This window comes from Neolamprologus multifasciatus, chromosome 22 (assembly GCF_963576455.1).
Source record: "Neolamprologus multifasciatus chromosome 22, fNeoMul1.2, whole genome shotgun sequence".
NCBI lineage: Eukaryota > Metazoa > Chordata > Actinopteri > Cichliformes > Cichlidae > Neolamprologus > Neolamprologus multifasciatus.
In genome coordinates this window covers 9,267,743-9,290,653 of record NC_140459.1, presented here as the reverse complement: position 1 = coordinate 9,290,653, position 22,911 = coordinate 9,267,743, and the positions used below count along the sequence as shown (strand labels likewise).

The 22,911-nt window shown below is 40.9% G+C and overlaps 1 protein-coding gene across 2 annotated transcripts in view; it reads left to right on the top strand.

The window, feature by feature from the left end:
- LOC146492913 (interferon-induced very large GTPase 1-like) overlaps positions 1 to 22,911 on the top strand; it is a 125,308-nt gene that overhangs the window by 98,213 nt on the left and 4,184 nt on the right. For both annotated transcript variants that reach the window (XM_085147530.1, XM_085147531.1), the window contains exons 4-8: positions 6,352 to 6,436; positions 12,972 to 13,006; positions 13,117 to 22,136; positions 22,388 to 22,509; positions 22,611 to 22,681. In XM_085147530.1, the coding sequence (XP_085003656.1) occupies positions 6,352 to 6,436; positions 12,972 to 13,006; positions 13,117 to 18,597 (5,601 nt within the window). In that variant the 3' untranslated portion in view covers positions 18,598 to 22,136; positions 22,388 to 22,509; positions 22,611 to 22,681. The remainder of the gene's footprint in view (positions 1 to 6,351; positions 6,437 to 12,971; positions 13,007 to 13,116; positions 22,137 to 22,387; positions 22,510 to 22,610; positions 22,682 to 22,911) is intronic.

Here is a 22,911-nt window from a genome sequence, read left to right as displayed (position 1 = left end):
TAACTCTCAGTGATGCCGCAGAGTTCCTTTGACTTTGGGATCTGCAGCGGAGTTTGGACCTGGAAACGGCTAATGACATCAGACTTAAAGACCAGATAGCATTTCTATTGCTTAATGCATAATTGTGTTGTGAATATTCATCCTTAATCTGTGAAAAAGCATAAGGTTCAGAAAAATTATAGTAATTACAAAATGGTACATTTCAGGCTAGAATAGCAAAGGGGAAGCTGTCAGTAGAGGAACAAAAGAGAAGGAACAGGGATGATCAAAAAAGAAAAAGAGAAAAAAATTAACAGCCAGCCTGAGTTGAAGAAAGAGTTTCTCATAAAGGAATGGGAAAGATGGAGAAATAGAGTGAAAGAGGGAAAAATAAAGAACACCAGTGATCTGAAAGGAAGAGAAAAAAGGCAGAAGAGAAGGTTTGGAAACAAGCACAGAGAGACAAAAGGAGAGAAAGTCCAGCAGGGTCTAAACACACAACCACAGAGAACTTTAGCTGCCTACTACTTAAGGAGTAGTAGGCAGCTACTTGCTGGTGAACTATTAAGATGTAGAACTTGACATGTGCAAAAACAGAATTGTTATGATGTGTCTTTTGATATTACAAAGGTTGTTAAGGTTTAATTGTCATTTTGAAAGAAATAATATCTTGTTTCCTACTAGTGTGTCACCCCCGTCAGATTTGTGTCACCACTGTCAGCACCTTGTCAACTCCATAATATGGAGTTTTTGTTTATTTTTCTCTTTTGGAGAACCATATAGTTTCCTCCCTCATGATCTTCCAATAAAAATATGTAATTTTCTCAGTAAATGTGTAATTTGCATTATGCTTAATATGATTGTTTCTTATAGAGATTAAATACAGGCTTCTGAAAATATGTATGACTGTAACTCTAATAATAAAAAGCCAAAACAATCTTACTTTTAAATGTAGCATAATTACTTTGAAAACATATGTGCATAAACAATAGAATAGAGAAGCTGCTAATAGTCAAAAGAGCTGAAACAACTTAATTTAAAATATATATTTTTGCATTTCTTTGTGTCTGACAGTGTTGACAAAAACCTTGCACTTCTCCAGAAAAAACATAAATTATTAAAAATTGTTACACCTGGGAGATTGTACTAAAACATGGTGAGACAGCCAAAACTTTGTGTAACAATTATATGTAAATATGTTTTTGAAAAATCAAAAAATATATTTTAGAAAATTAAAACCTGTTTTGTCCCTAATCTCAGGAATCACTGTTAGTAAAGATTCAACATTTCATCAGTACACTCAATATACAATGTCTAGCTAACTTTGAATCTGCGTATTATTTTTAATCATTGTTGATAGAAGCTACTGCTAGCTAAGTAATATGGGAACAGAAAGGTTGCTAATGAGAACCAAAATATTTAGATAAAAAAACACACTTGACTATGAGGCTGCTGTTGAAAAAACACCATTTTTTTATCCAAAGCTGGAACACTTTTTAATTGATGTATCCACAATCTTTGTAAGTCAGGTTAATTGTTGGGGTTTACAGTGTATATAGCCCCAAATCACAATAGCTGTTGCCTCATGGCTTGTAAGGTAGACTCTACAATAATAGAAAGAAAGCAGAGATAACCCCAACAATCATATGACGTGCTGTGTGGGAAGGAAAAACTCCCTTTTAACAGGAAGAAACCTCCAGCAGAACAAGGCTGAAGGAGGGGCGGCCATCTGCTATGACTGGTTGGGATGACAGAAGGAAGACAGGATAAAAGATGTGCCAGAGATTACAAGCCCGATTCAGTGCAGAGAGGTCTATAGAGATTGACAGACCACGTGACTTTCGCGCATTGCATGCCGGTAACTCGTGGCAAAACAATCCAAGTACCGCATCAAATGCAAGCATTTGCAGCACCGCAAAACGTTCATTCTCCGGTTCCAATACCTTATTGCTTTTTCTTTGCCCCCCAAAAAAGTCATGTACAAAACGAAGGAGAACAATGCCGGTCCGTACAAAGACAGACTTGATGAAAAGGCAAAGAAAAGATACGAGGAAAAAATCAAAGGAGTGAAAGGGTTAGACCCTTACGAGCACACAGAGTGGACAAAAGACGTTAGCGTGCTGCCCAACTTTCACCACGCTCATATTTATAATTATACGGTTCTTGGAGTGAGTGCATACACTCATGAAGTTCAGTAACTTCAGGTCACTGCAACAAGCCCCGGTACAGTTTACCGACGGATGGGTACAGGACCATGAAATGCACCGTGTAGAACGAAAGACCATCGTACGTATCATAAGTTTACCAGTCTCACAAATCGTCTTCATAAATACACATTCGTTAACCGTTTATTAATAGGACCTTTGAGCTCAACGGTAATTAATTAGTAGTGGAAATAATTTCTGGTTCGCATTACAGAAATGTAGCAGTGACAATAATATTGTATGCTGTAATCGTACTGGGCAATTAGTGATAGCATAGCGCCACAATTTCTGTTCAGAGCCAGACTTGCTTGTAACCTATATCACCAATTATGTTATGAAAAATGACGTATTAACTACTACAAAACACTGACCTTTGTGGAAATGCTTGGAGCAGACTAACCTGTGAGCTGGAGTGTTCTGGGACGTTATATTTGGTCTTTGAATGGCTGCAATCCAGGCCATCCTTCACCTCTTTTTACTTCAGAAACACGGCTCGAATAATTTCTCTTCAACGACGTAATCCGATAAAAAAACGATCTCTTTACCCGTCGGCTTCCCGTGGCTGTCATGCGACCGGCTATTGCAGTTAATAATACAACAGCTTCTTGACAGTTTTTTGTGTTTCTTTTTCTTTTTCGCTGTGTAACTGATTTCAATTGAAAGCCTGCGTGCGCTAGTACCTCTTGCCACGAGTTCCCAGAATTCTTTGCGGTTTTACCCTTGAATGACGTCACATTTTCAATCTCTATTAGCACATAGCAGCCCGTTCTCACTCCCGAGGCGTAACATGCCGACGTTTTGTCACGTCCCGCGGCGTTCCTGAGGAACGCGAAAGGTGACCTTCGGCGTTCTTATGGTACGCGGCAGGTTATGGCTGAAATCCAGTGCAATGACGCTCCTGCGGTAATAGAGATTGAAAATGTGACGTCATTCAAGGGTAAAACCGCAAAGAATTCTGGGAACTCGTGGCAAGAGGTACTAGCGCACGCAGGCTTTCAATTGAAATCAGTTACACAGCGATAAAAAGAAACACAAAAGACTGTCAAGAAGCTGTTGTATTATTAACTGCAATAGCCGGTCGCATGACAGCCACGGGAAGCCGACGGTAAAGAGATCGTTTTTTTATCGGATTACGTCGTTGAAGAGAAATTATTCGAGCCATGTTTCTGAAGTAAAAAGAGGTGAAGGATGGCCTGGATTGCAGCCATTCAAAGACCAAATATAACGTCCCAGAACACTCCAGCTCACAGGTTAGTCTGCTCCAAGCATTTCCACAAAGGTCAGTGTTTTGTAGTAGTTAATACGTCATTTTTCATAACATAATTGGTGATATAGGTTACAAGCAAGTCTGGCTCTGAACAGAAATTGTGGTGCTATGCTATCGCTAATTGCCCAGTACGATTACAGCATACAATATTATTGTCACTGCTACATTTCTGTAATGCGAACCAGAAATTATTTCCACTACTAATTAATTACCGTTGAGCTCAAAGGTCCTATTAATAAACGGTTAACGAATGTGTATTTATGAAGACGATTTGTGAGACTGGTAAACTTATGATACGTACGATGGTCTTTCGTTCTACACGGTGCATTTCATGGTCCTGTACCCATCCGTCGGTAAACTGTACCGGGGCTTGTTGCAGTGACCTGAAGTTACTGAACTTCATGAGTGTATGCACTCACTCCAAGAACCGTATAATTATAAATATGAGCGTGGTGAAAGTTGGGCAGCACGCTAACGTCTTTTGTCCACTCTGTGTGCTCGTAAGGGTCTAACCCTTTCACTCCTTTGATTTTTTCCTCGTATCTTTTCTTTGCCTTTTCATCAAGTCTGTCTTTGTACGGACCGGCATTGTTCTCCTTCGTTTTGTACATAACTTTTTTGGGGGGCAAAGAAAAAGCAATAAGGTATTGGAACCGGAGAATGAACGTTTTGCGGTGCTGCAAATGCTTGCATTTGATGCGTACTTGGATTGTTTTGCCACGAGTTACCGGCATGCAATGCGCGAAAGTCACGTGGTCTGTCAATCTCTATAGACGTTCCAGCCCTGTATTCCAGCCCTAAACCTAACCTTATCCCTAGCCCTAACCATAACCTTTTTCCTGACCTTAACCAAGACTTTAATGATGTTAAATAGCGTGTTTCTAAGCGATTTGAAGAAAAAGAGCGAACATGTGTAGATTGAGTCCATGCAGTTCTCATATTTCCTCATTTTTCCGAGGTCGTCATTCAGGAACGTGGTGGGTAGCCGAAAACGTAATATGTTGACGATTTGTCACCTAGCGTAAAATGTTACGCTTTGGGAGTGAGAACGTGTTGCACATAGTGAGTGAGGAAGGTGACTGAAGAAGAAATACTCTGTGCATCATGGGAATCCCCTAGCAGCCTACACCTATTGCAGCATTACTACGGAAGGATTCAGGCACACCTGATCCAACCCTAACTATATGCTTTATGAAAAAGTAAAGTTTTAAGCCTAATCTTAAGGTGTCTGTCTCCTGAATCCAAATTGGAAGATGGTTCAACAGAAGAGGGACCTAGATCAGGATTTTAATTTGATTCTTGATTTAACAGGGACCCAACAAAGAAAAACCAATATAGGAGAAGTATTCTCTCTTTTTCTAGTCCCTGTCAGTACTCTTGCTGGAGCATTTTGTATCAATTGCAGGCTTTCAGGGAGTTTTTAGGACAACCTGATAATAATCTAATAATAAATCACAGTAGTCCAGCTTAGAAGTAATAAATGCATGAACTACTTTTTTTAGGATAACTCTGAGACAGGGTGTTTCTAATTTTAGAAATATTGTGCAAATCACAGAAAGCAGTCCTATGTATTTTTCTTTATTTAGCTTTAACTGGTCAGCAAGGAATTTTCCAGATTTATCAACATGTTCAAAGTTCCTCAAATGCATCTCTTGCATCAGAAATAATTTTCTCTTGTTAATTCTTTTGTTTAATTCTACTTTTAGATTTCTCAGGTTGTTTATTTTCTGTTCCTGTGGTAAGGCAGCATAGACAGCTCCTAATGATTTATTTCCTTTTGTTCTGCTTCTAATACAAGCATTTTTTTTTCTTATGAGAGCAGTAAAATTTTATTTTGCATTGCATTACTGAAGCTGTGTGTTCCTCCCATGACAGTAGGTTAATTGATTATTCTAAATTGTGCATGAATAATGAACCTGCAGCACTACATAAATGTAATTACATTTGCACCTGCAATGTTACAAATGAATCTAAAAATAAACAAATAATAAACAAATCTGTTTACTCTGAGGTTAATGAGCTAAAACTAACTGACAGCTAAAGGGTTTTTTTTATTGCCTTAAGGATATATTTTTTGTGTTTTATGTTCTAAGCATTAATTAATGTTGACTTAATATTGATAACTATAAATGTCAAGTAAGGATTTTTTTTATAAAAAAATAAGTGAGGATGGAGTTTAACAGTTTGCATTCAGTTCTACAATATTCCTCATGAAAATATATAAAAATTATTATGGCTGTTTGTCTGAGGTAAAACATGTCACGTTTAATAACTTGTTTGTTTCTCTAAAAACAAACATTACTCAAGCATTGCTTCTTGAAATGTTATCAAGGATTAATCATCCATTTGTGAGTGCTAGATTGTCTATTTATACACTCTAAATAAGTAGTTCAAAATTCTGTATAGAAATGTATGACGGGGGAATTCTTGGCCTGAGTCAAAATTGACAAAAACCACCATGTGATGGTTCAAGTCAGTTATGGTTCAAATATGAACAGCATGTAAGGGTTTGAAAGATTTCCTTCACACACTCTTGCATTTATGAAGTCTGAAAATAAGGAGCAGGAATGCAGAAGTTTAGCAATCCCTCAGATCACGTGATTATAATAACAGCTTAAACTGTCCCTTGACAGCAAAAAGTATTTTAGGTTTGCAATCACATATGTTATATCAAGTCATTATTGAAAATCAGGACAGGTCTTGATGTAGTTGATGAGCTACTCTGAGTAATCAATAAGACTAGAAATGTGTAATATATATAAATATCAGTCAAATACATTCTAAAATGGCTTACTGTCTTCTCAATAAAGTACAAAGCAAGACCTTTTAATTCTGTTGTTATATATGTCAATGGTATTAACCTGATAAGCTAAATTTCATGGTAATGTTTTTACTTCTCAGAGTGGTCCAGTGGGTGAACACATTGATGACCAGAAGAGAAAACCAGGAGATAAATCTTATGAATCATCCAAAACCAATGACAACGGTACAATTTTTCATTATACAATAACATAAAAAGCAAAAGATACAGTGGGGCAAAAAAGTATTTAGTCAGCCACCGATTGTGCAAGTTCCCCCACTTAAAATGATGACAGAGGTCAGTAATTTGTGTTATGTATGAACCAAGAGTTATTGTGTGCTATGCAAGCCATCGCCAGTAGGGGGCACCACGCCCAGTTATGGTGTGTGTTACTTCTGTGTTTTCCAATAAAGAAGAAGTCAACTTGCAAGCAACTATGGTGTGTACAGTGTGACTCGTATAAGCTCTTATAGTGTACTGACACTACAGTGGGAATATAACATAAATTGGCGACGAGTTGTGACGTCTGGAAGACTTGGCCGTCTACTGAGTGTGAACTGACTGCGTGGCTGAGTCTGGACGAAAAACGGACGATCGCGTGGTGAATTAGCATCGGAGCTAGCTGCTAGCTGCTTTTTCTCCGACGAGTCAGAAACGACAGCGTTGACTGTGGACAGCGGATACATCATGGCTGGAATGATTGGGCAGATGGACCCCTTTGATGATGCTGGTGAGCAATGGGCGACGTATATTGAACGTTTTGAGCATTACATCCTTGCTAATGACATTCAGCCTGAGAAACGGGTCCCGGTGCTGCTGAGTGTGATGGGTCCCAAGACGTACGGTCTGCTGCGTAATCTAGTGGCTCCAAGCAAGCCTGGGACAATGCAGTATGACAATATTGTGGGTGTTTTGCAAGCTCATTTTGCTCCCAAACCGCTGGTAATAGCTGAAAGGTTCCGGTTCCACAAGAGGAATCAGGGGGAAGAAGAAACGGTCGCACAGTATGTGGCGGTGCTGAAAAGACTATCAGAACATTGCGAGTTTGGTGCGTATCTGGAAGATGCTCTACGCGACAGATTTGTGTGTGGATTAAAGTGTGAAACTGTGCAGAAGCGTCTTTTGACTGAAAAGGATCTCACGTTTCGCAAAGCAGTTGATTATGCTGTGTCGGCAGAGACAGCAACACGTGAAGTGCAGCAGTTGAGTGGTTCCCTTAAAGTGAATGCGGTGCTGTCACAAAAAGGTGATAAATGCCGCCGCTGTGGAAAAATTAATCATACTGATGATGACTGCTGGTACAAAGACCGTGACTGTCACCAGTGTGGAAGGAAGGGCCACACGAAACACATGTGTAAAGGTAGAGCCAGAAGCAGCCAACATTGGAACAGGAAAGAGAAAGAGGGGAAACCTGAGCCGAAAGGCAATGCAGTTAAAAACAGAGCAAAGGACAAAAAGAGGAGAGTTCATCATGTTGCTGCAGAGGAGAACGAAAGTGAAGGAACCAGACCCGACACTGATAGTGAGTTGGAGCTGTATGCTTTGTCTCGAAAAGAGAAATATTCACGTATCTCCCTAATGCCTGTAGTTAACGGGAAGAAAATGGAGATGGAGCTGGATACAGGGGCTGCTGTGTCTTTGATTCCATGGGAACAGTACAAAAGTATGCTGAGTCAGTTGCCGCTGCAACCCACTGACATCATGTTGAAAACATACACTGGGGAGCCGCTGGCACCAGAAGGGGTCATCAAGGTGCAAGTTGAACTGAATAAGCAGCGTGCAATTCTACCCTTGTATGTGGTAAAGGTGGATGCTCCACCACTGTTTGGTAGGGAGTGGCTGAGAGTGATCAAACTGAACTGGAAAGACTTAAAGATGGTCCATGCCAGAGAGCAAAGCGGAAATGACAATCTGGAGGCTGTGTTAAAGAAACACTCAGCCGTTTTCTCTAAGGAGCTGGGCACAATGAAAGGAATTAAAGCCAGATTGACTCTTAGGCCTGATAGTGTCCCCAAATTCTGTCCACCACGTAACGTGCCTTATGCTCTCCGCCCTCGGGTGGAGGCAGAACTGAAACGCCTGACTGAGCTTGGGGTGATCACACCAGTGGAGCATAGTGATTGGGCTACGCCCGTGGTCCCTGTCAACAAGAAGGATGGCTCAGTGAGACTCTGTGGTGATTTCAAGGTCACTCTTAATTCGCAGCTCTGTGTGGATAAGTACCCACTTCCACGCATTGAGGACCTGTTTGCTTCTCTAGCAGGAGGTCAGCATTTCAGTAAGCTAGACTTAGCAAATGCCTACCTACAGATGGAGGTAGATGAGGAGTCTAAGAAGCTGCTGACTATTTCAACACAAAAAGGGCTGTTTCGTTTCAATCGCTTGCCTTTTGGAGTGGCGTCTTCACCTGCATTGTTTCAGAAGGCCATGGATCAAGTGCTTCTCGGCCTACCATACACCCATTGTTATCTGGATGACATCCTCGTCAGTGGTCCAGATAAACAGACACACTTGAGAACCCTCAAGGCAGTTTTGGGCAGGCTGGAGGACTATGGCCTGCGTCTCAAACAGGAGAAGTGCCAGTTTTTCCAAGAATCAGTGGAATACCTGGGCCACATAATTGATGCGGCAGGGTTACACAAATCACCAGAAAAGGTGCGTGCCGTTATGGAAGCTCCAGCACCAGCTGATGTCAGCCAGTTACGTTCTTTTCTGGGAATGCTCAACTATTATGGACGTTTCATACCTGATTTAGCTACGGTCCTGAAGCCGCTGAATGAGCTTCTCAGTAAAGAGAAGAAATGGCAGTGGACGTCAGCCTGTGAGTCAGCTTTCCAAAAAGCTAAAGAACGTCTGGCTTCACCAAAAATACTCACCCACTACAATCCTGAACTGCCTCTCCGTTTGGCATGTGACGCTTCACCATATGGAGTTGGAGCCGTGCTTTCACATGTCATGCCTGAGGGCCAAGAACGGCCAATTGCTTATGCTTCACGAACCCTCAGCAAAGCAGAACGAAACTATGCTCAGATCGAGAGGGAGGCGTTGGCAATTGTTTTTGGAGTGCGCAAGTTTCACCAGTATCTCCATGGCAACAAGTTCACCTTGCTCACTGATCATCGCCCACTGACCTCTATTCTGAGTCCAGTAAAAGGTACACCATCTATGGCAGCTGCGCGAATGCAGCGTTGGGCGCTCCTTCTGTCAGCACATAATTACACCTTACTGTATCGGAAGGGGGCACATCACGCCAATGCTGACGGTCTGTCACGTTTACCTCTGCCCCTCGCACAGAAAGAGAAACAGGGAGCGGTTGAAGTATTCTACGCATCTCAACTGGACACATTACCAGTCAGTGTCGCCGAGATCAGACGTGACACTTTGTCTGATGTCACTTTGTCTCGAGTCCTGGAAATGGTAACAACTGGACATTTTCCAGCAACAAAGGACACAGATCAAGAGCTGTCACCCTATCTGAGGCGCAGACATGAACTCACGATACAGCAGGGATGCCTCATGTGGGGCGTGAGGGTGGTTGTGCCACCTAAGCTGCGCTCTCATGTCCTGAAAGAGCTCCACACTGCACATCCAGGGATGGTGAGGATGAAGAGCTTAGCTCGCAGCTATGTTTGGTGGCCTGGCATTGATTCTCAAATTGAGCTTCAAGCTAAAGCCTGCCACTCTTGTCAGCGTGTGCAAAAAGAGCCTGAGTTAGCACCTTTGCACCCCTGGCTGTGGCCTTCCTGTCCGTGGGAACGGATCCATGTGGATTTTGCGGGTCCATTTGAAAGTCACATGTACCTGGTGGTGGTAGATGCACATTCCAAGTGGCCTGAAGTGCATATTATGGATAGCACCACAGCTGGTAAAACCATACAAGTGCTGCGGGGTCTCTTTAGTCGCCATGGCATTCCCCATGTCCTGGTGAGTGATAACGGACCACAGTTCTGTTCGGAGGAATTCAGGGTGTTCCTGAAAGCTAATGGAGTTAAGCACATCCGCTCCGCGCCGTACCATCCTGCCACTAATGGTTTGGCTGAGCGTTTTGTGCAGACATTCAAGCATGCACTGAAAGCGTCCAGGGGTACAGCACCTGTGCAACAACGCCTTGACACGTTCCTCTTGACATATCGCAACACTCCCCATGCAACAACTAGAGAAACGCCAGCTATATTGTTCATTGGACGCAAGCTACGCTCTCGACTGGATTTTTTGAAGCCCAGTGTGGCTGGAGCAGTGCGTCGGTCGCAAGATGCTCAACAACGATGCCGACAGCAACACTCCAGGGACAGACGGTTCACTGTTGGCGAGCCTGTCCTGGTGCGTGATTATAGGAAGGGAGAGGACAAGTGGATGCACGGTGTCGTACTGGAGAAGACTGGGCCAGTGTCATACAAGGTGAATGTGGGAGCCCAAGGAGTGTGGAAACGTCATGTGGATCAAATGCTGACACGGCCGGAGTCAGTATCTCAGCAGGTCACAGTGGATCCTCCGACAAGTTCTCAGATGTCACCAGCCCAGAGTGGTAGTGATGCCATGCGTCACCCTTGTACATCTCTGCAGGAAGAGACTGTTGAACAAGTTCTGGGGACCACTTTACCTCCAGAAACACCCCAGTCTCTTAAACCACCACCGTCTGACTGTACACAGGTTACAGAGTCTGTAAGACGTTACCCAGTGAGAGTCACTAAGCCACCCGCTCGGTATCGTGATGGGTGAGCGTACTAATTAGTTCTGTGAGAATGTTGGGTTCAGCGACATTATTCTCAACTAAAAAGAAATTCATACAGAAAGCAACATTAGTTCCAGTTTTCATGAATGTTGTAATTAAAGAAAAAAAGGGGGTACTACTTTGGTTATGGGAAATGTTCTGCGGGTGGTGCCACGGTCGCATAGCTTAGTGGGGAGGAGATGTTATGTATGAACCAAGAGTTATTGTGTGCTATGCAAGCCATCGCCAGTAGGGGGCACCACGCCCAGTTATGGTGTGTGTTACTTCTGTGTTTTCCAATAAAGAAGAAGTCAACTTGCAAGCAACTATGGTGTGTACAGTGTGACTCGTATAAGCTCTTATAGTGTACTGACACTACAGTGGGAATATAACAATTTGCACCAGAGGTACACTTCAACTGTGAGAGACAGAATGTGAAAAAAAAATCCATGAATTCACATGGTAGGATTTGTAAAGAATTTATTCGTAAATCAGGGTGGAAAATAAGTATTTGGTCACCTCAAACAAGGAAAATCCCTGGCTCTCACAGACCTGTAACGTCTTCTGTAAGAAGCTTTTCTGTCCCCCACTCGTTACCTGTATGAATGGCACCTGTTTGACCTCATCATCTGTATAAAAGACACCTGTCCACAGCCTCAACCAGTCAGACTCCAAACTCCGCCATGGCCAAGACCAAAGAGCTTTCGAAGGACACCAGGAAAAGAATTGTAGACCTGCACCAGACTGGGAAGAGTGAATCTACAATAGGCAAGCAGCTTGGTGTGAAAAAATCAACTGTGGGAGCAATCATCAGAAAATGGAAGACATACAAGACCACTGATAATCTCCCTCGATCTGGGGCTCCACGCAAGATCTCATCCCGTGGGGTCAAAATGATGATGAGAACGGTGAGCAAAGATCCCAGAACCACACGGGGGGACCTGGTGAATGACCTGCAGAGAGCTGGGACCAAAATAACAAAGGTCACCATCAGTAACACACTACAACGGCAGGGAATCAAATCCCGCAGTGCCAGACGTGTTCCGCTGCTGAAGCCAGTGCATGTCCAGGCCCGTCTGAAGTTTGCCAGAGAGCACATGGATGATACAGCAGAGGATTGGGAGAATGTCATGTGGTCAGATGAAACCAAAGTAGAACTTTTTGGTATAAACTCAACTCGTCGTGTTTGGAGGAAGAAGAATACTGAGTCGCATCCCAAGAACACCATACCTACTGTGAAGCATGGGGGTGGAAACATCATGCTATGGGGCTGTTTTTCTGCCAAGGGGACAGGACGACTGATCCGTGTTAAGGACAGAATGAATGGGGCCAAGTATCGTGAGATTTTGAGCCAAAACCTCCTTCCATCAGTGAGAACTTTGAAGATGAAACGAGGCTGGGTCTTCCAACATGACAATGATCCAAAACACACCGCCCGGGCAACAAAGGAGTGGCTCCGTAAGAAGCATTTGAAAGTCCTGGAGTGGCCTAGCCAGTCTCCAGACCTCAACCCCATAGAAAATCTGTGGCGGGAGTTGAAAGTCCGTGTTGCTCGGCGACAGCCCCAAAACATCACTGCTCTTGAGAAGATCTGCATGGAGGAATGGGCCAAAATACCAGCTACTGTGTGTGCAAACCTGGTAAAGACCTATAGTAAACGTTTGACCTCTGTTATTGCCAACAAAGGTTATGTTACAAAGTATTGAGTTGTATTTTTGTTATTGACCAAATACTTATTTTCCACCCTGATTTACGAATAAATTCTTTACAAATCCTACCATGTGAATTCATGGATTTTTTTTTCACATTCTGTCTCTCACAGTTGAAGTGTACCTCTGGTGCAAATTACTGACCTCTGTCATCATTTTAAGTGGGGGAACTTGCACAATCGGTGGCTGACTAAATACTTTTTTGCCCCACTGTATATAAACTGCTGACTTCATAACTTTGAAAGGATTTGCAGCAACATGCACTGTGTATAATGCTTATCTGGTTCATGCAATCCTGCAGAAACCACAGATGATTACATAAGTGGAAACAAGAAGGTAGGAGAATAAACCTTTATTCAAAAGATCGAAATGAGTATTTACTCTGTTCTGCCATATGACAATGTAATTTATTACATGTAGTACCTCTTTATTATTTGTTAATGCAGACACTGCTTGACAGACTTCATCTTCAAGACAAAGTTGAACAGAAGTTGTCACCAGCAAATTTTCTTCAAATACGTCCACCTGGGAAACAGATGGACCATGTAACATCTGAGAAAGATCTAGCTCACACTTTTCTCCATAGGCTGATAATGTTGGACTACAGGGCCAGATATATTTCTGTAAGACCAGACAGTCCTGAGTCATCTGACGACACGAAGTCATCTATGTCAGTAGCTGACGACACTGAGATAGATGACAACTTCTATATACCATCTATCTCAGGTGAAAGATATCTAGAGGATTTCGATAACCCCACTGTAAATGAAGATACATCATCTATTATCTTTAATCGTGAGTTATCAATCTCTGACGACACTGAGATAGATGATGACAGTTATCTAGAGGATTTCTTGAACACCACTGCAGACATAAATAAGAAAGAGAAGGATCGTGTGCATCCAATGGATGTTCAGATGGCAGTATTTCACTGTTCAGACAGCTTCCTGAAACAGATGGTGATTACAAAGCTCTCTCAGTGTCAGTATGCCTTACCTTTGCTTGTTCCTGACCCAGTCACGGAGGAGATTCAGTTTCCTCTGTGGACTTTCAGAGAAATAACAAAAACCTGGAAGGTAACTCAGTCTGATTCAGACATTGTCACCATGAAGAGTGTTCCAGTCTACAAAGCTGAAACACCCTTGGTGTCATTTTTCCGCCTTGGTTCTTTGTCAGTGTCTAAATCTCAGCTGATGAACACTTTGATCAACAACCGTCACGACACCTTCTTCCACAGAAGCTCCCCAGGAAGCACCAAGTCTCGCTATTTGATGGATGGTGTGGCAGAGATTGCCTGGTACTGCCCTGCTGGAAAACACAGTGATGCCTTCAATGACTGCATTGCCTTTTGTAATCTCCATGGTGACGCTCTGTTGATTAAAAAACAGCGTGACATACTGATTGAAAAATCCTCCATTAATATTTTTCTTCTGGCATCTCTGCAAAGCAATAAAGAAAATCGATCACTTATAGCATCTCTTTTAAAATCTCAGAAGCCTCTCATTTGTTTACCTATTGATGACAGTCGTGATGCTGTGGAGACAAAAAAGGGAAAGTACATAATGGGCCTCAAAGACAAAAACCACTCAGATGTATCTGAACAGCTTAAAAAGATCATTAGAGAAGTTTTGTCCAGCTTGAAACCATCCTTCCAGCTTGAAACCATGGCTGAGCTCTCTGAAATCAAAGTGGATGAAACTGACCCAGCCTGTCAAAGAGGGAAATCTGCTTCTATGAAAATAAACAGTCCACTAAAAAAGTATTACAAGGATGTCTCAAAGATCAAAGCTGAAACACCCATGGTGTCATTTTTCCGTCTGGGTTCTTTGTCAGTGTCTAAATCTCAGCTGATGAACACTTTGATCAACAACCGTCACGATACCTTACAAAGAAACTCCTCAGGAAGCACCAAGTCTCGCTATTTGATGGATGGTGTGGCAGAGATTGCCTGGTACTGCCCTGCTGGAAAACATAATGATGACTTCAATGACTATATTGCCTTTTGTAATCTCCATGGTGATGCTCTACTGAGTGAAAAACAGCGTGACATACTGATTGAAAAATCCTCCATTAATATTTTTCTTCTGGCGTCTCTGCAAAGCAATAAAGAAAGTCGATCACTCATATCATCTCTTTTTAAGTCTCATAAGCCTCTCATTTGTCTCACAGTTAATGAGAATCGTGATGCTGTTAAGACAAAAAAGGGAAAGTATATAATGGGCCTCAAAGACAAAAGCCACTCAGATGTATCTGAACAGCTGAAAATGATCATTAGAGAGGTTTTTTCTTCTCTCGATGGTCCCATCTTGAAACCATCCTTCCAGCTTGAAACCATGGCTGAGCTCTCTAGAATCAGAGTGGATGAAACTGACCCAGCCTGTCAAAAAGGGAAATCTGCTGCTGTGAAAATAATCAATCTGCTTAAAAAGGATAACATGGATGTCTCAAAGATCAAAGATGATTTTCTCCCTTGTCAAGGCCAACTGTGGCATCAGTGGAGCAAAATACACAGAGAACTGTTTCATCTCAGCGGAAACATTGAAAAGGAGAAAAGTGACAAGGAAGAAAAACTGATGAACATACGTCAGGAACAATGTGCTGCTTCCTGCAGTAAACTGGTGGAGTTCTTCACTGGAAGTCTCTCATCATTGTCGCCAACAGAGAAAAAGTATTTCCTAAAATGGATTCAGATCTTAACAGATGCCCTATCCACAGATGATGTTTCTTCAATTCTCAAAAGTTATGATGAAAAGTGGTCTGAGGTCTTGGCTTTGAAGAACAAACAGGACAAATCAGATCTGTTATTAAGAAAACAAACTGAACTTGAAGACATATCAAAAAAACTTCAGTCTGCAACTTTTGGTTTGGAGCACATCTTCAGAGAAATGGGACAGATCTATGAAGCCCATAAAACAACACGAAGACTGAGCAGAAACACTGACTGGTCTAAATACCCTGAGCTGGCTGCACAGCTGATGATATCAGGACACCCGATGGAGCTGATGGATGGTGATGCAGGTCATGTGCCTTTAACATGGATCTCCAGTCTTTTAGAAGAAGTCATCAAGAAACTGGGGGACCAGAGAGTTTTTGTGTTGTCAGTTTTGGGCCTACAAAGCAGTGGAAAATCAACAATGCTGAACACCATGTTTGGGCTGCAGTTTGCAGTGAGTGCTGGCAGGTGCACCAAAGGTGCCTTCATGCAGCTGCTCAAAGTATCAGAGGAGATGAAGAAAGACTTGAAGTTTGACTATGTTCTAGTGGTGGACACTGAAGGACTGCGTGCTCTTGAGTTAGAAGGTAACAACACTCTTCACCATGACAACGAACTGGCAACACTTGTTGTTGGTCTGGGAAACCTGACACTGATCAACATCTTTGGAGAGAATCCATCTGAGATGCAGGACATCCTGCAGATTGTTGTTCAGGCTTTCATGAGGATGAAGAAAGTTAAACTTTCTCCCAGTTGTGTGTTTGTTCACCAGAATGTCACAGATGTTGCAGCAGCAGAGAAAAACACGGATGGAAAGAGACGCCTGCAGGAAAAACTGGACCAGATGGCCAAACTAGCAGCCAACGAGGAAGTCTGTGATGCAGAGTGCTTCAGTGATGTCATTGAATTTGATGTTCAGAAAGATGTGAAATACTGTGCCCAGCTGTGGGAGGGCAGTCCACCCATGGCTCCTCCAAATCCAGGTTACAGTGAGAGCATCCAGGAAGTGAAGAACACCATCCTCTCTAAAGCTTCAAAGTCTGCTGGGATCACTCTCTCACAGTTCAAAACCAAAATTGACGACATGTGGACTGCACTGCTGAATGAAAGTTTTCTTTTCAGTTTTAAAAACACACTTGAAATTTCAGTGTACAGAAAACTGGAAGTCCAGTATGGGAACTGGACCTGGACCCTGAGGAGCAACATGTTGACCATTGAAAACCAACTTCATAACAGAATTGAAAATGGAAAACTTGATGAGGTTGAAGAGTTTTATCTTCTTGAAGAAACAAGCAAAACATATAAAGAAGTCAGAAAAGAAATGACAAAGTACTTTGAGGATGACAAAGACAGAGAGATCTTGGCTCAGTGGAGACGACGATTTGAAATAGACATTGAGGAATTTCTTAATAATCAAGTGAAAATGGTGAAAAGAAAACTGGATGGCGTTATCCAGCAGAAGAAAGCTTGTAAAAAGCTGGATGAGAAGAAATCAGAGTTTGAGAACAAACTGCTACAGAAGAGCAAAGAGCTTGCTCAGCAGCTGAAGGATAAGGCCAAAGATAAAGAAGAGCTTCAACGACAGTTCAGCTCTGTTTGGAGCGGCTGGGTTACTGAATTAACAGCAGATACAAAACCTGTTGAAGAAATTAACTTGAAAGAAGATCAGTTAACTATCCTTCAAGATCTTGGTTTTGAGCTAACTCTTATAAATGAATGCAAAAAAAATGGCAGATACAAGAAATTATCAGACGTTGGTGATTATTCAGGTTATAAGAAGACAGGTGGTTATCTGGACACTTGCAAAAAACTTTTTTCACATGGTTTCTCCCATGAAGAACAACAACAGATCAGATCGCTCATTGTCCAAGCTGAAGAAGAGTCACTTGGTGCAATCAAAAACAAACCTGTAGTTGCAAGAGGCTACACACCAGCATATTTGCATGAAATGGCCAATCATGTCACAGAAAAAGTTCAGAAGTTTCTGTCACTGAGGAAATGCACTTTAAACAAGGAGTTTAAAGTTGATCTCTTGCTGTATGTGTTCTACAAGGCAGAGAGTTGGCTTCTACAGTCACACAAGAAATTTAAAATGAATAATGATCCAATCACTTATTTGGAAAGCAAGAAAACACAGTATTACACAGCTTTTAGAAGCTTTTTTAAAGGAAACTCATTTGCTGTTGTACTTGGAGAACTAATCTGTGAGAAACTGAAAGTTTCCACTGTTGAGGCTGTTTGTAACAAGACTTCCATTGATCTTGCTGGAAGGATGAGGTGTAATTTCCCAGCATTCAATGGGAACAGACTGAACTTGGAGAAACATGTGTTGAAGTCACTCACTGAGGAAGAAGACTTTGATGATTTCATCACTTACATCACAAATCCAAGGAAACAAACAGAAGCTTTCATTAAAGCAGAAGTGCAGAAATACATCTACATGTATCACAAAGATGAAGCTGTGAATATACTCAAGAAAAATGTTAATGACATCCAAGAAACCGTGAGTCAAGCTTTATTTACTGCAACACAAAAGGTCCAAAATCAGAGAGGAAACACAGACATGTGGCTGAATGAATTTTGTAATGTCCTAAAGGATAAACTGACATTTGACAACATTCCTTCTGAAAACTTCACTGACATAAAAAAATTTGATTTCCTCAAGGAAGAGATAGAAAAAGGACTTAAACCCATCATTAAGGACATGTATAGCCTCTCCCTGGTTACGCTGAATGAATCCAGGAAGAAGCCTGAAGAAATCCTCATTGATCAGCTTTGTAACTGTTGCTGGGTAAAGTGTCCATTCTGTGCAGCTGTTTGTACCAACACCATGAAAGATCACAGTCCTGATGACCACAGCACTCCTTTTCATCGACCCTCTGGGATAGAAGGATGGCACTATAGAGGTACAGTAGAGCTCATTGTCAACTTCTGCACAACAGATGTTGCAAGTGATGGCACCTTTTACCCTAAATATGATTCAGAGGAAACAATTCCCTACAAACAGTACAAAACTGCTGGTCCACCGTATGATACCTGGAAAATCACCCCTGATGGGTCTAAACTGGCATTCTGGAAATGGTTTGTATGTCAATTTAAAATGCAGCTGGAAAAGCACCATGGGAAAAACTTCCAGGACAGAGGAGCAATTCCAGATCAATGGAAAAAAATATCTAAAGAAGAAGCCATTAAAAGTCTGGATGAAATGTATTAATGAGTCAAAGAAACTGCAAATCTGCTGAAAATCTTGATACCTGCTTTCACCCAATAACTTGTTAATACCGCTGTGACAGTCTGATTTTGTATGAGTGAGAAAACTATTAACACAAAGAAGATGATATGAGTGACTTTAAGTTAACTCACAAGATAATACAAAGAGGAAAAACACAAGTCACATTCTCAATGTTGCTTCCATCTAGGCTTTCAAAGTTTGTCCAGATAAACACATTTTTAACCTGGTTTTGTTATTTGGGATATCATTTACCTGTTCATAACAAACATTTTTTGTTTATCAAATAGTCGATAATGGAAGGAAACTAAATGAAAAAAACTGCTGTAGAACAAGTTAACCATCTCAATGTTCTAAATGCACATGAGCAATCTTGCCTATGCATGCATTGTTAACCACCAAAGGCCCATTTTGATCCAGGAAAAATCTGAGTGAAAACTGTAATGTGCAAATTATATGATGATAACACATCATTTTTTACTTTGACAATTTCTTTTTGTTTCTAATGTTTGAGCTAAAATGCTCAGAATTTTTATCTTCCTTTCTTCTAAAATATGTTCATTATATTCCAATGTGTTAAAGGTCTTTCAATAAAGAGTTGATAAAGAAAATATCCACTTTATCATCCCTGTTTAGTTTTTTTCAAGTTTATAATTGCAATCTTTTTTCCAGAGGATCTAGACTTTGAGAACACATCATTTTCCTATTCATAACAAACAGTTTTTGTTTATCAAAAAGTCAAAAATGGAATATAAAAACTGCTGTTGAACAAGTTAACCAACTGAATGTTCTCAATATATATAGACAAATCTTGCATAGAAAACATGCATAGTTAACCATCAAAGGCCAATTTCGAGCCAGGAAAAGTTAATTTCATAATTTGGCATTTTCTTCATGTTTCTAATGTTTGAGGTTTGAGGTAAAAATCTCAGAATTGTGTTAAATCTTTCTCCTCATCTTCTAAAATAAAATATGTACATTACATTGCATTTCTTAAAGCTCTTTACCAAAAATTATCTTACAATAATTTGAATCTGTCTTATGTCCTGTTTTTAAATGCATATATTTTTAATTATGCAACATTTATTCAATAAACAACACTCTTGATCATTAATTTCAAACATTGCATTTGAAACCACAACAAACATGTCATCTTTTCTATTTTATTGGTGTAATGTTCAATTTAATTTTAGATTCATTGTTTCAGTTAAATATTATTCTCACAGATCATATGATTTGAGATCAGATTTGTAACCAGTTATATCCACACTGAATTTTGTTTAATTCAACTTTTATTTCAGCTCCGCTTTTGCTTTTTCTCAGCACTGTTGCAATTTTTTATTCTATTCTATAGTATTTGCAAATGTTTCAGCATGTTTAGTCAAGTGAAGAAAGACAATTGTCAGCAGTTTGAAAAACTTTTTGTTGTCTGTGTCTTTAATATTAAAACAGTTTGTGCTTCGCATTGTGAATGTTTTCATTGTGTACAACACTGAATGCATAATCTTATATTTCATAAATTGCACTGATATGGAGCAGCCACAAATTCAGCAACAACTGATGAATGACGGGTGAAACAGATTTGACAGCTCTCTGCCAAACTAAGCCAACTGGCTGTTTGTGTGGTCAGATTTGTAAATAAGTTTCAGTTACCTTCTTTTCACTTTTGCTACACTTCTGCCATGGCAGATCAGCAAATGTTTGCGGAGAGTTGTCTGTAAACAAGTTAATTCAATGCACTGGCCCTGAACTCAGGACTAACACGTTCAGGCATTCTCTCAGGCTGTACCTGTACCATAAATACTTACCACATTGTTGAGTACTTGTTGAGGACTCAACAATGCAAGTGTGACACTTGTAGTAGTGGTTGTGCTCCTACAAGGCGGGTGACATTACTGGGGAGAGTGAGAGAATGACAAAACACATGAACAACAAGAAATATAAAACTAAAACTAAAACATAACTCATTCTAAACTTCCAAAGAAGAGAACCAATCACTGGTCAACAACAAACACAAAAACTGTGTCAAAACCTTGGCCCTGTCATCTTAATACATGCTTGTGCCATTAGGGAAGAAAAAATTCAATTGATGGAAAAACCATTTGATGTATTCACATAGTCAGTTGACTATATTTTGTTGAGCACAAAAAGTTGTTGAAACTAAACCTCCAATCCATTAGCAAGTGTGAGAGTTGCCGAGAACCAGAGGCAACGGGCACTCATCTCCACCAGAGGCCAGTTAGCCTATCACGAGCTGAGAACTGGGCACCCAGGCCCCAGGTCCCTAAAAACCACCCAGCACCAGGCAGAGGCCCTCCTGAACAGGTTCAAGCCATCCTGGACTAACACCCACATAAGAGCAGGTCAACGACTACACCAGAACATCCAGCCATGCACCTCAGAGGCAAAAAGTACCCACATCCCAGGGAGGGGCAGCAGTGTCCAGCAGGCAGCGGTAGGAATCAATTTTAAATAATAACTTAGCTATTTTAAAATAATTTTACCAAGTAGGTATTTGTAGATTCAGATGATTGGATCCTGCATGATGGATTTCAGTTGCTGATATTCAAGAAATTTACTGTGGCTGATTCTAGTTCTTGAAACAAAATAAAGTTTCTGTCTTGTATAACATGTTCTTTAACCCTTTCTCATGCTATGATTACAAATTTTGTCTTTTCTTTTTCTGACAAATATTCAAGTAGATGTTAGTTTACGCTGGATCAGTGAAGACTTAGTTATTTTTAAAAAATTTCCATCAGGCTGTCAGAGAGATGTTTATGCTAAGGCTTTTAAAGCGGTTATGATGCTTAACTGGAACTTATCTTATGGTCTGTATTTTTAGTTTGAATTTCTTTAATATCTACATTTTCTCAGATTACTGCTGTTAGTGAGTCAATGAAAATGACAAAAAGTGTGGGGAAAAGTAGTCAGCCCTGTCTGGTGCCCTTCTGTAGGTTGAAGCTTTAAAAAGTAACATCAAGCTGTATTGTCATTAAATTTATGAAGTAAGAACTGCTAATAAAATATCCAGTTTACCCAGTCGAGTACTTTATCTGCATCTAAAGAGACAACTGTAATTCCACAGGAAGCAAGTAGGAGAAGGATTCATTTTTTCAAGGGGAGGGGGGAGTCACATATGGGGTACTATATAAGACTGTGCTCCCACCATTGACTCTGTGCCCAAATAAATGTTTTAGTACAGCAGCCAAAAACAAACAGCAAACTGTTAAGGAGGTGAGCTGCACTCAGACTTTGCAGTTTGAGCCACAGTAGGTGGATCATTGTAAACATTTTGTAAAAGGCGTGCATTTCTGTGTTGCTCCTGACGGAGTTTAGAGCTTGCAGTGAAGAGGCTCAAAGGCTAAGCATAGACGTCTGCTTTGGGTTTTTTTTTTTTTTGGTCTTCCAGGCCTGTTGAATCCCATGAAGAGGGAGCTGCTGTTGAGGCTTCAGTCCGAGATCGAGAATGTTACAGACTCCTGGCTCAGCACTGCGCTCAAGTCTCTGCTGCTCATCCAGTCCAGGTTTGAGCACCTCAGGTTATCGTTTTAGCTCGTAGGTAGTATGTCGTAGATTAGTTACTCCTTGTTAAAATATTTTGTTTGCATCTTTGAGATTTACCCTTAACCCTGAGTTATTGTAGGGTCTTTATCTTACAATTTAAACTGCCTTGAGGCAATTGTTGTTGTGATTTGGTGCTGTATAAATCAAATCAAGTACAGTTGAATTGGATGATGATGTTATAAATCTGTGTGTGTGTGACACCCACCAACAGGGGGAAGTGTATGAACGTGTTGGTCACCACGACTCAGCTGGTTCCAGCTCTGGCCAAAGTGCTGCTCTACGGCCTGGGAGACGTCTTCCCCATCGAAAACATCTACAGTGCCACAAAAATAGGTACGTATGCAACCTGATTACTTTTTTAAAAAAAAGAAGATCTGTTTATATATTTATGTGATTCTTTATTTTCCTTTTCCCTGTGGTTTCCTGTCATGTAGGGAAAGAGAGCTGCTTTGAGAGAATCGTCTCTCGCTTTGACGGCCGAGATGAGGAATTTGCAGCAAAACAGGTAAAACTAAATTTTTAATTTTTAAAACTATTTAATTTCAAATTGGATGATCTGCAGCATTTTATGATTTTTTGACCCATTTTAATGGATCAATTCGATTGTGTTTTTGTGTGGACAGGCAGAATTTCAGATTTTTAGGGAAAAAGATGCAGGTACATGTTCCACATGGTATTTGTTATCATTTTTCTTCCTGATCACGAGATCATGTACCAGGAAAGAGAAACAAGGCA